The sequence below is a fragment of the Protomyctophum parallelum genome (assembly GCF_964188405.1).
Source record: "Protomyctophum parallelum genome assembly, chromosome: 10".
Lineage (NCBI taxonomy): Eukaryota > Metazoa > Chordata > Actinopteri > Myctophiformes > Myctophidae > Protomyctophum > Protomyctophum parallelum.
In genome coordinates this window covers 7,037,274-7,051,126 of record NC_139704.1, presented here as the reverse complement: position 1 = coordinate 7,051,126, position 13,853 = coordinate 7,037,274, and the positions used below count along the sequence as shown (strand labels likewise).

The 13,853-nt window shown below is 42.5% G+C and overlaps 1 protein-coding gene across 1 annotated transcript; it reads right to left on the bottom strand.

The window, feature by feature from the left end:
- Nucleotides 1-4,924: 4,924 nt before the first annotated feature.
- On the bottom strand, nt 4,925-12,344 carry valopa (vertebrate ancient long opsin a; the record flags this gene model as incomplete). The annotated part of the gene is made up of 4 exons (XM_083774303.1): nt 4,925-5,167; nt 6,932-7,165; nt 8,527-8,644; nt 12,109-12,344. The coding sequence occupies 4 exons, from the start codon at nt 12,342-12,344 to the stop codon at nt 4,925-4,927; spliced, it is 831 nt and encodes a 276-aa protein (XP_083630429.1).
- Nucleotides 12,345-13,853: the final 1,509 nt, after the last annotated feature.

The following is a 13,853-nucleotide window of genomic DNA, read 5'->3' as shown; positions in this document are numbered from 1 at the left end:
CCGTTGCCCCAGGATCACATTAGATAATTGACACAGGGGTGAAAAATGGGTTACAAAATCGTGGGATAAAAATGATATAAAAAAAAGAATTTCAGACCTACAAGCTCACAACACTATAGTTCCGCGACTCGTTGTGAGCTTGTACGTCGGCTTCTTTTCGACGCGCGACACAGTCATGCCAGGAACTATGAACTGGGCTTTACTCTTCAGCAGTGGAAATGATTCAATGGACATGGGGGCATCCGCTGCCAAAGCAAGCTACTGAAACAAACAAAGGCTTCAAAGGCAGAGAGGGGCAGATGAAAGGCTAACTATTATTGTGATGTTTGGGAAATGCTGGCTATACTCCAACTCCCGCATTTGAGGGTTTGAGCTTTTTATTTGAAACAGAACTACATGCCGTTGCTCTCGGGCAGAAACCTTGTATGTTTTCTTTTAGGGGTGCTAGCCCCTCCTATATTCAGCTATTGGTGTAGATTTCCGTCTTACACAAACATCACATTCCCATTGACAATGAATGGAGAATGTACGTCATATGTGGACGTCTAGACGAGCAAATCGACATATGTTACGTCATGATGATGTACGATGATAAGAGCGCCCCTCACTTTACACAGGTGTAAATAAATAATAAATAATAAAGAGAACCTTATATATTTTTTTAAACGAATCAATCCAGCCTCATCAAAGTTGCTGTTACTTCCATGAGAGGGGCACGCCTGCGATGCTGCAGGAACGAGCCTGCAGGCTCGTTCCTGCAGCATCGCAGGCGTGCATTCATGACGTTAAACCACCCCCTCTCATGTAATATTGCTTAATTATTAGATGGTCCTGTGGACAGGTCCTTATTCAGTGCTTTCCTCCAACGACATCATCGGTGGTAATTTCAAACAGGGTTCGTTGATGCTGTACATGGACGTCTATTTCAGTGTGCTATACTGTAAATTCCAGGAAGAGAGAGGCTGTAGCTAAGTTTCCAATAGCTTGGAATCCCCATTGATGATGTCATTGGAGTAAGTTTTGTGAACAGCTCATAGCCCACCAAATAAGATCCAAAAGGTGCCGCCACTGTTATCACACTGACACTGGCCGAGACCCGACGGTTACAGAGAGTGCCTAACTGGAAGTACCTCACATTGTCGTTCTGTTGATTCTGTGCAGACCTACCTTCTGCCTTTGGACATTACCAAGCTTTTCTCCTTGTGAGATGAGAAAAGCTTGGAAATGAGTGATGACCAATTACCGGTATATGCAGATATGGTTGGAAATAGTTGAAGTGCTACTTTAACAATGCTCCAGAAAGCTAATTATAACACTGGTGTTTATTTTTCTCCTAAGAGATCAGCCATCTTTTATGGATAGGCATATAGGCTATAATGATGAAAATATATATTTTATATACATAAAACATTATTTTGTTGTGGTGAGCATGTCATTTTACTGTTATATTACCACATTGGAATGAGAGACAAAAGGGCCCTTTTTATACAATATGCGGCGCAAGGGACTTTGTCGGAGTGTGTCCACATCAAGTTAGACAACGGAAATCTGAGCCGTGCACAGTTCTACTGGGTGGTATTAAGCCTCTAAATTAGTTATGGGTGCGTTTTTGGGTGTTCATTTAATTAATCCAATCAGAGTGTCAATTACCATTCCCTTTAAGGGAAGCTGCGCTTCAGCTATTAGGCAATAGAGGGTATGCGCGTGACATCATCATCAAACCAGGAAGTTATGCAGGAACGCCTACTGAGTGGCAATAAACTACTTTCTGGCCTTGACAGCCCATACATCCACACAGAAAAGTCATATCTGATTGCATTAAACAATGTTAAACAATGTTAAACTCCCTTTGCATGTTGCTTTGCCACTCGATGTGCCATTCACTTTAAGCATGCGCATACCCTCTATAGTCGGAGAAGCAGACACATTTCTTTAGTGGAAAAGTCCAAATGTGGCCTGGACCATCTAGCAGTAAACACATCCTTGTTATCTTGACACATTAACTTAATAATCACTCGCTCGTTCTCAGTTATGTTGTTCTTTATTTAAACCACCAAGCATGACAAAGACATGCGTCATCACGTGAGTCCTTGAGTCTGAGTTTTCTATATATATACGACTGTTTACTTGCTGTTCAGTGAGGAGACAGATAAGGATAACCAGGACGCAATATGTTTCACCACATTCTTACAGGATGAGAGGAATTATGAAGAGATATTGTCTCAGCAATAAGTGTAGAATAAATAGATTAATTCTCTCCCTCCCCCTCTCCTCGCAGCTTGTCTCCGTGCAAAGAAATACCTTATACCCAATGCAATATGATAATCTGGGCCAGAGTGCCAGACCATTCATTTTTGTTTTTTTCACCTTAATGCGGAGTCCCGCAGACATGTAATCTACCCAGTCGAACCCCATGCAGTCTCACTCGGCAAACCAACGCACAATCTACAGTATACCGTACCATGCCTTTGGCATTCAGAGCTGTTGTCTTGTCTGGGGCGTTACATTATACCCCTTCAGTCTTTGCAAGCACATCCTCGCGCTCCAAAACGCTCACAATGCACATTCTTCGTGTCCCTCGCGCGAGAGCCTCCTCCATTGTCCTGCCCTCTACGCCAGATGTAGTGATAGATTTGAGAACCGAGCTGGGATCAAACCCCAGTCTCCCACACTTCCTAAATATTTGTATTGAAATCCGACGGACTTTGATTGCAATCAGTTTGTGTGCATTGTGAACCATATACAGTATAGGGCCTATTACTAAGATGCGCCTATACTATAGGCGTATCTTAATAATCGCAATGCTTTCACCTTATTCTTGGCCCCTTATCCAGGGCGAGTCCATTGCCCTTTTTTTCTGCTGCTTCATTCAATACCTGCTCACCTATTTGAAAATAGCAGATCTACAAGCTCAACAACACATCGCACACGACACGTTGTGTGAGGATGTAGTCGTGCTATTTTCTAAAACGAAAAAAGAAAATTGGAGCTCCCTCCCTCCCTGGCATAAAATATTTTCAGATGGGGTCCACGGACAAAAAACATATTAATCTGGGTGTCCTTGACAGGAAAACAATAAATGTGGGACCATTGGTTTTAAAAAACATTAGGAAGCAAGCCCAAATAAGTAACTATACACTTTAAAAACAAGCCTATAAAGTCTCTTATAAGCAGACATGGGCAACACTGGTAAACAGGAAACACCTTGATATGATATGGGGCTCCGCACCAGAGAGTTTTATATAATAGAGATGTCACCAGTGTTGATTTTGGCAGCAGATTTTGGTTTTAGTCAGTCTCTTGAATAGTTCTCATTTAGTTTTAGTAACATTTTTGTCACCTGGAATGTTTAAGTGTTTAGACTAGTTTTAGTCGACTAAATATAAGATTTTAGTCGATTTAATCTACAGGTGATTCGACTAAAATGTATTTTGGTGGGCTGTCGTAACGCTGCGATGTTTTGTGAGCTTGTAGATCGGCTATTTTCAGCATGCAACCATTAGTGTAAAACGACTTATACTGGATCTCTTGTCCACACCTAACAGTCTAGTTTTTATTTGTCGACGAAATTGTCAATACATTTAGCTTAGTTTTAGTCACCATAGCTTAGTTTTAGTCACCATAGTTTTAATTTAGTTTCCATTTAGTTTTCATCAGTGAAAAAAGGTAGTCGACAAAGATTTTTCGTCTTAGTTTTAGTCGACAAAATCAACACTGGATGTCACCGGATTTCTCCTCTCATCCACTTGCATTGAGTTGCTCACCCAGCGCATTCGAGGCAACTTCACCCCTTCTTCCGGGAATGGAACAGAGTGCATTCTGGGATGCATTTGGGCCACAAACACATGAACGAGTACCGTGTGCATGCATGCACTGCGAGCGAGGCATGAACGAGTGCCGCTGTTGTTGTTGTGCATTGGCTCAGCCGCCTCGGCGCGTTCATGTGATTGGCTCAGCCGCCTCGGTGCGTTCATGTGATTGGCTCAGCCGCCTCTGCGCGTTCATGTGATTCACCCAAATGCCTCGGCACGTTCATGTGATTGGCCCAAATGCCGCTCGAGCTGCAGTACCTATACTTTTGGGCCAACATATATTTTTTGGCTTCAGTGTTTCCTCTCGGTGACGTCTCTAATAATATATACTCTGGTCAGGGAGGTGAATAGGGTGAATAGCGAGGAAATGTGTGCGCTGTGCGTTTGTTTAGAGTAGCTAACGTGGTGTGCAAACTCCCAGGCATGAGATGCCCTGACCACGCCAGATCACACCTTATTTTAAGACCCACATAACCATGAGTGCTAAATAGGCATAAGGTATATATATTATTTTATTTAGACCAGTGATTTTCAAGATGCCGCGGAAGATGTCGTTTTGATTAGTCTTCTTTTGGAAGTTTTCTAATGAAGTGCCTGAAATACTACACCGTTTGGATACACTTGGCACCAGTGGTGTAGTCTATACCGCCGTGGGCTACTCTATATACAATATAGTATTCTGTGCCTAAGTTTTGGAAAAGAAAATGTTTTTCATATTTTTTCACTATTAAAAAAAAAAAAAAAAAATGCAAATTATTTTAGGGATAAGGGGTTTAGCATGGACGGAAATAGAGCCCCTATACATAGGCTACAGCACTGCTTGGCACCCTGAAGCGGCTCCACAAACACATACACAAAGAAAGTGCTTAATATTTTTCAACTCCTCAATATACACGTGGATGGAAAAAGAAAAGCACTCGGATGAAACCAAAACCATCCACTCTTAACCTTTAAAACTCCAGTGTCAACTCGTCATCCATAGAGCTGCGTGTCCAAAAACACTCTTGAGCTATACATGAAGCAGGATAAAAAATAAACGTGGAGAGTGCGATCGACATTATATAGGGTATTAGAAGCACGGCAGTGACAGAATGGTTACTGTACACACTTTGTTACATGGGACACACTTTGTTCTCTGGGATAGGGAGCTGGGCGAAGGCGCTGCAGTCGCTGGGCGGATCCTCCGACTTGGGCGAAGTGTTGTGGGCGGCCGCCGGGACGCGCGTGGCGATGGCTGACATCTCGCCGCCCGTCTGGCTCTCGGCCGTCATCCCGGGGCGGTCCGAGGTTGGGTTCATGTTGCTCTCCGGTATGACCCCCATGCCGGTGAAGTGCTGGATCAGGCACTTCCTGAACTATATGTAGTGGACATATAGATCAAAGACAAGCCAGAAATTGGGAGAAATATCAGGGGCAAGTATACAGTAAAGTGCTTAACCCGTTTAGACTTGAGGACGATTCTACAAAATGTCTTCTAAATCCTGACAGTTTTCTGAAAAAACCTCATGTTTCTATGTCAGTCGTTCTCAAACATTTTCATGTCAAGGACCCCCAAAAATATATGAAATTGGCCGCCGACCCCCATCTGAAAATATGTTGTTCAGGGGACCTCCCAGAAGCAACGATTTGAGTTAAAAATGTTGAAAGAATATATATTCAAAGATTTGCACTACATTTTCACAATTTTTCAAAGATAGCAGACCTACAAAGTTAGTGCCGCGCTACGAGCTTGTAGATCTGATATTTTTCAATAGCTAAAGTATAACATAATGCTTAAAACACCAAAAGGGGTTCCAATGGTAACTTCCTTTACAGGTGCAGTTACCCTTGATACTAATGAAGGCTCTGTTCCATTCTGGTCAAACAGAGTCAGGGTGCTGCTATTGTGCATGTTGGCTCACTGGAAACACTCTGCTACACCTTGAGTGGGTTCCAAATCTGGTGGTAGTTTTGACTGTTGTATAATTGCAAATCCAGTGGCAAACAACGGCACACCAGGAGGATGTGGATGTATTTGTTGTATTGTCTTAACCTGGACAATGGTACACTATGGATTTCAATTCATATTACATTTATTCATACACCATGCATTATTGATACACCCAACAACAAAGGGAGGTTGGGGTGGAGGGGATTATTGTTTATATGTAAATCATCAGATGGGGTGGCTGGCTGTTATGTTTTAATCATATTTAATTGCACTGTTATTACATGTATAATTATCTACGCTTAAACTTAAATCCTGCCAAAAGTTACAATTTGTCTTACAATACAAATATGAATACATTTTATCTCGAGTAGGCTACAGTATGTCCAGAGAGGACTGTATGTGTGCATAAGGGCATATGTGACCTTGAGTAGTCTATTAATACCATTGCTTTATTTGCCATAGTTGAGCTACAAAGTGATGGTGGATCTATTGCAATGAGGCCGTTTGTGTGAATATATATATACTGTACTGTATGACTCTCCTGCATACACGGTTTCATAATCGAATCACAACACAAGTTCACAAAACGTCACTGTCTGTGTTAGATCCATATCTGACATAACGGTACAATGCGTGTCATTGTTGTCAATGTCATTGACATTGTTGAACACAGTGATATTACAACTTGCTTTGTTCATCATGGAAGGATGCAGCAGCAGTGCAATGTTTGTCAGTATCGGCGTACCCACCTGCTCCGCTGTGCTGCGGAACCTCATGTACACAATGCTAGTATGTGTTTAGGCTGTCTGATTCTGCAAACAGCATTATTGTAATTCTGACTAACCCTCTACTATTGAGTTCAGTCGGGTTTGTTTCTAAACTGTGGAACCACTGGTGTGTAAGCCTGCATATTAATTTATGATTTTATGTGGACAATGTCCGCCTTTGTTTGTCTTTGCATTTGTATGTTTTTTTATGTCACTATGGGCCATGTGTCTTTAATCAAGTTTGATTGACTGACTGATTGTAAGCATTAAAAAGTGAGCTATACTGCTACAGCAGTAGATTTCCAAAAAACGTAAATCAAATCTAGTTTAGCAGTTGTGGCACCTCTAATACTGTAAGTCTAAACAACGCAGATGCAAAAGCAATTCCACGTGCGGTATTAATAAGGTCCACCAAACCCTACCTGTTTGTTCATGAAGACGTAGATGATGGGGTTGTACACGGCTGCCGTCTTGGAGAAGAAGGCAGGGATGGCGGCCAGCCGGGGGTCCAGGTAGATGGTGGGACAGGCCGTGACCAGGATGGAGAAGGCAGCGTACGGCGTCCAGCCCACCATGAACGCCACGATCATCACCACCACCATGCGGGTCACCTGGCGCTCGGGCTTCCTGGCGGTGGCCAGACGGCCGTGAGACACCTGTAAAGGTAGGCAACGGTTAACCCATTCTGGACGGGAACCCCTTTTGGTGTTTTAAGCATTATGTTATACTTTAGCTATTGAAAAATAGCAGATCTAACAAGCTAGTACAAGCTTGTTGTAAGTCTGCTATTTTTGAAAAATCGTGAAAATGTGGCGCAAATCTTTGAATATATATTCTTTCACAGCGAACGTTTTTAACTCAAATCTTTGCTTCTGGGTGGTCCCTGGAACAACATATTTTCAGATGGGGGTCGGTGGCCAATTACATTTTTGGGGTCTGTGACATGAAATATTGAGCACCACTAATATAGAAACGGTATGTCAGCATTTAGAAGACTTCCAAATCCTTAGCCTATATTTGGATTGGATGAGTGGCCAGGTGGCCGTGAGACACCTGTAAGGGTGCAGGGGCGTCAATTGGGTGTGGCAAGCTATGGCAGCTGCCATATACCTTGGCTCCAAGGGGAAACAAATAAATAAATAAAAAATATATAGGCAAATAATGATATAAAACCGGATCGCTAAAATCATTTTTTTTTCTTTTTTCAAATTTTTTCACCCAGTGTCAATTATCTAATGTAATCATGGGCACTGCACTTCCTCTGCCAACCTGGGGGCAGCGGACTGACCTTATGCTTCCTTCTATGCATGAGGAGTCCAAGCCCCTGTACAGCGCTCAGCGTCATGTTTTGCGTATGCGCACCAGCTGTTCACTTCCTTGTTTACGGCCTGACAAAACTGTTTATTCTCTCTAAATCTATACGCCGCTGTCCATGGTTTTGATCGGAATGGCATACAATACATACATGTTATCCTGTTATCAGACAAACAGTGAAGCATACTCCATACACTTGAAATCCATGAAAATTGTATGTGTGTTATTCTTGTGTTAAAGGTAGTGTACAGTAAGCGATATGTTTTGGTTAAAACAAAATGTTTTTTGTTAAAAGGTTAAATCACTATATTCTGATAGTACTCATAGTGTGTGTTCTCTCCAGCTCTTTAATAAACAGAAAATACATTTTCAGGTAGGTCACAACATTTCAGCCAATCAGGAGAGAGTAGCTATTCATGAGCATAATTTGTGTTAGTTCCAATTGTGTGTGATCATTTCTTTGTGTCGTCACTTAAAATTCCACTTCGATCCTGACTCGTTCTCTATCCTGATTGGGTAAAATTGGTATCTCAGTTTCAGTTTTTGTTCATGAAAATGCATTTTCTGTTTAATTATAAAGAGCTGGTGAGACACGGAGACTCCTGTTACTGCAACAAACACCGAGTACTATCACAATATAGAACTTTTTAGCACTTATTTTAACCAAAGAAAATCACTTACACTACCTTTAAGCTGCCATTACCTTTCTGAGCTTCCGTAACAGCTTTCCATAGCAGAAGATTATCACTCCCAGAGGAAGAATGAAACACGTGGCAAAGAATGTGAGGATGTAGCTGTGATCTGTAGCGTTGGTCGAGTACCTGGTGGACGGAAAGAAGGTTTACAGTACTGTGAACTTTAACCCTAGACTGTAAACATTACAAGCAACCAGTGGGTATTCAACCCCATGCATGCAGTGTATACTTCCAGTCCAAGTATAGATACTACTGGTCTCATTTGAGTGACATTTGATTGTGCTTTTTAAAATACTTTGTGTTCAAAAGTAGACTACTCGGTCTATGTGCTGTATTTTGCGTGTCTTAAGTACCAGGTCTTATTACCTAACTTGAGTAAACTAAAGACCTGGAGGCGTGCGTGATCAATGCTCTTTGGCCACTCAGAATAGCCAAATGGCATTGATCATGCCTCCAGGTCTTTAGTTTACTCAAGTTACGTAGGTAATAAGACCTGGTACTTAAGACACGCAAAATACAGCCCATTGTCTCATAGGAGGCCTATGGACACTTCAGTAACCCAATTCAATGACCATTGATCATTGTTTGATGGATTATTTTCTTCAAAAGTTGTGCAAAAGTTGTGCGCGTGTGCGTCAATTTAACAAAGTTGCAGACGATCAGAAATCAGCAGACGTTTGCGCAAATTGAAGTGGACTCGGACCCAGACTTTATTTTCTCCCTGGAAATAAAAACGTCTGGGTTTCCGAGGCTATATTTGTATTAACTCGAGTACAAAGGCCTCCGTCTGCATGCTAACTTTCCTGAAACTTGAAATCCCACAGTTTCTCTTATAGCTGGGATTCCCCATTGATGATCTCACTGTACATAATGAGCATTAGTGAGGACCAATTATATGAAGATTAGCTGAAAATGGCTTCAACTCCATGAATTCAAGGCTTCTCGGGGTGTGTAATTGATTGAAAATAAGTCATTTCTTTCGGCGAACAACTCCTTTAACAACTTCCATCGCTGACTTGATGTGAAATGTCAGATCACATTTCAATAGCATGAAAGAAGCCCAATTTGAGCCCAATTTATTGCCAAAAAGGATAATTCCACACATGCGCATCATGTGTGTAATTCTCATGGATGTAATCGTCTGCATGGCTAGCACCTGCTGCTTTCAAATTAATTATGGATCCCGGATTATGCAGAGCAGCCTATAACTACTACCATGTACAATGCAGCACTGATGTACAGTATAGCCTACATGTTTGTCTGTGTATAAATAGCTGGCTTCGAGTGTTTACTACAGTCTATGGTTTGCCCTTTATTTATCCAGAGCGTGTATTGCTCTCTTTCAGCCGCACTCTGCTTGACTTTTCTTTCAGTCACACACTTCTCACACCTGGGAGCCTCTTTTATCCGCTGCACACTGCATTCACTGAGCAGCTTCACTTAAGCACCATGGCCACCTTGTCAGCAGCTGTTGAGGAATGTTACTTCCTTTATTTTCCCCATCAACGTTTTTCTTCCACCCAGTCTGTGGAATATACTTCATCCAGCACGCTTGGCCTTCAACCAACTAAAGTTCTCACGTGTCCCGTCCCCCCCTTCTCCGCTCCCTCCATTGGTTCCCTGTTACTGCAAGCACATAACACTGATGTCGGCTTACAAAGCAACCAAAGGTATAGCATATGGCACCCCATGTCTTCAAAGTCTGATCCCAACCCTACAATAAGTTGTAAGTGTTAAAGCATATAGCCAGGCCCAAGCCCTCATGCCTGACGCAGCCACCTGTGTGAAAATCACTTAAACCTTCTCCTTTTATTAATCACAATATCACATTACCTTATACCTACTATACTTTAAAATTCAGATCTCTAGTTTGATGACGACAAATGTTACGGTAAATGTTGATCATCAGCAGCTGGCGCTAATGTACTAAAAACGTGGGCCTAATGACAAGGGACAAACCACCACAAGAACCAGCTTTTATGTTGTGGTCTGCTCTGCATGCGTTATTTGGGAATCGGCATTGATGGGATATTTTAGCACCTGCGTGGAACTCTGAGAACACACTGCTTCTGCATAGTTGTTATTGTGCATTCCTAACCATAATGTCAAGCCTCTGTGTCACACCACACTTGTGTCGTCTGTGGTGCCCGCTGAGAAGGCAGACATGACCAAATGCTTTCTGACAGAGCACAAGCTGTGAGCAGAGTAGACAGAGGTGGAATGGGACGTATATCTCCTTGAATATGGTTTCATAATTGCATTGTCTGACCCATTCGCTCACCTTTGCTTCATCGGAGCAAAGTGTTCCTTATGGGGGGGGGGGGGGGGGGGGGGTAGGCAACGGCTCTGCCCCTTGTCTGCATGGCTTCGATTATGGTTGTTAAATAGCATTATCTAGAAGGCACCTCATAAGGACTGCGAACAAAGCCTACTTCTTTCTTGACTTCTGCACACACGCACGCACGAACGAACGCACACACGCACGCACGCAGAAAGTGTCACTATATTGCTCAAATGTAGCGGTAGTAGATGTGTATCACTTTAGAATCGAATATCAGATATTTGGGATACATTGTAATACAGGTTTAAGCAGTCTTTTTACCAAATTGTGGAGCAGTGTTTACTTATAGTTCACTGCATGGGAGAATTTTCCTCACACTCTAGCTGGAGTATTAGATTACTTTGTCTTAATAAGGACTAAGGAATAATTGCGTATTCTATCCTAAATTAGCTGGTTGTTCAGATTCGTGATCTGAAGGCAAATCTGACGGAAAACAAGCCATACCAGCTAAGTACTGTGTACAAGTACTCTGGCAGTGGAGTTGAGGTGGGCAGGTATACAGTACTGTGGAGCATTCCTGTGGAGCAGCGACTGTGTGGTCTTTGTGACCTGCAGGTAGTTGTAGACGTAGAGGATCATTTTGTTTTCCACTGTCCACTGTGACATGATTCTTTATTTGAAAAACACCCAGGATAGGAACCATGTAGTTTGTTTTGGATGTCTGAATGTTTTATGTTAAGTTGGTTGTTCACCAAGGAATTTTTTGTTTTAGGAAAGTTAATAGAGAAGGCATGGCAGTCACGTTGGAGAACGATGTATCCATAAGTAACTACCTCAATTTCTGTGTTCCGATACCGCATACCGATACCAGTGTCGTGATCTCATGTTGTGTTTATACAGTAGCTATATCTGGTGTTGTGACTCCTCACTTAAATGTGCACTTGCAGTTTGGGCAACTCCAAAGCAAACTCCACATGTCCCAACATTTGATTTACCTGCCATAGTGTCATAGTGTCTTACCCCTGTGTCGGATCTGTGGTTAGACTGGCATATTCACCGATACCGATATGACCCGTTATGACAAATAAGGGCCGATCCGATACTTTTCCCGATACCGATACAGTATCGGGACATCTCTAGCAACTACCATTTTGTTTATGGTGTATCATTGTGTATGTACATTTTGTGAGTGTCTCTTAAGCCCGTGCGGGCTGGGAATCTCTTGATGTAGGACATTTGAATAAGAAACTCTATCTATCTAGTACTTTTTGACCATTAAAGACGTGAAAACAGAGAAACGTGGTCTCACCAGTTAGGTTCACAGGTGGTGCCGATCTTGCTGACAGTGTAGCTGTTCCAGCCCAATACGGGAGGGAACGTCCAGATGAAGGAGAAGGACCAGACGAACAGCAGGCCCAGCGTGGCGTGCTTCCCCCGCAGGCGGATATTCCCAAGCGGCCGGCAGATCACAAAGAAGCGCTCAAAGGACAAGACGGTCAAGGACCACAGGGCCACGATTCCTAAGAGACACAGGACGAGCTGCATGGCATTCAACAATGTGGCAGGGTGGGATTGGGTTTATAGGGTTGGTCACTCAAACACCACGACAATTCTGAGCAAAAGAGTGTTTACGCTTATATGGATTTGATCAGATCTATACCTCAGCCAAATAGAACTATTTTGCTGTTATCAGAGATGGTGATATTATACTAAAAAGTATAATATCGTTGCTGTCGGGAGGAAACCTCATAACTCCATTGTTGAGGTTTTTTTTTGGCATAAATCAGCGCAATTGAACACCCTTTACGTCTGTGTGTTGTTTCGAAAAATATTGAACCAATGGAAAGTAGTAAAAAGTGCTTTGGATAAAACCTCTTAACTCCATTGGACCATCAAAATGTCTGCTAAAGCAACTAACTCCACCACCCCCTCTCATGGAAGTAATTGACAATATATAAACTTTGATGAGGGTGTATTGCTTTGTTTTAAAAATATATGGTTTTCTTAATTTCTTGACATTTTTATTTTCATTTCCTGAAGAATGAACATTTTGGAGTTATGAGGTTTCCTCCCGACAGCAGAGATATACTAGTTCTCACCAGAGTATATGAAACTATACCCAGGACAAATGATTCCCAATGGGTATGTCTCATGGTTGGTGTTGCAGAATATTATCAATGGTGATATGGAAGGTGCCATGTCTAAAATAGTTTAATGATGCAGGAGAGTTGCATTTGGCTGCTTCCGAATGGACTAAAAAAAGATTCTAATTACGATAATAACTCACCCTCAGCCCCGGTTAATTACTTGTCTGCAGACCTTTCCTTTGAGGCTCTCAGGAGAGAGGACAAAATAGCAGGCGGAGACTATAGGATGTTCAATTCAGTTAGACCCATTAAAACCTTTTCAAAGTCACAATATCAGAGAGAGACAGGGCGAAAGTAAATGGAGATGGCTTTGAGCTTGGCTTTGAACTGAGCCTTGAACACTGTAGAGTCTGTTTTTCAGTGAAAAGAGACAAGGAAGCCAAATAGATTAATTGTTTTATGACCCCCCCCCCCCCTAATTAATGCCTTGCGTCTTTCCTTTAGTCATTTATTTGTTCTAAATTAACATTTTTTGTCTCCGACAGGCCGACGGCATGCATGGCCGTCGGTCCACGTATGTCCGTCCGTCTGTCTGTGAGGCAGCTAATCTCCGACCGCCACTGTTGGCCCACAGGCAGAGTATAACTGTGTGCACGCGTGTGCACACACACACACACACACACACACACACACAGGCACACACGCACACACACACACACACACACACACACACACACACACACACACACACACACAGTCCTGTTATATGCGCCACCAGGAGGCAGATTCTTGCAAAACACATTTTTTGAGGGGAGCTATAGCTGCTTTTATATCCAGCTTTTAGTGTCCGTCTTACACAAACATTAAATTCCCATTGACAATGAATGGAGAATGTTACATCAGTGTCTGAGCAAATAGACATAGGGCTCCATCTTGCCTCAGGGGCCCCTTTTCCTTTATTTGGGGA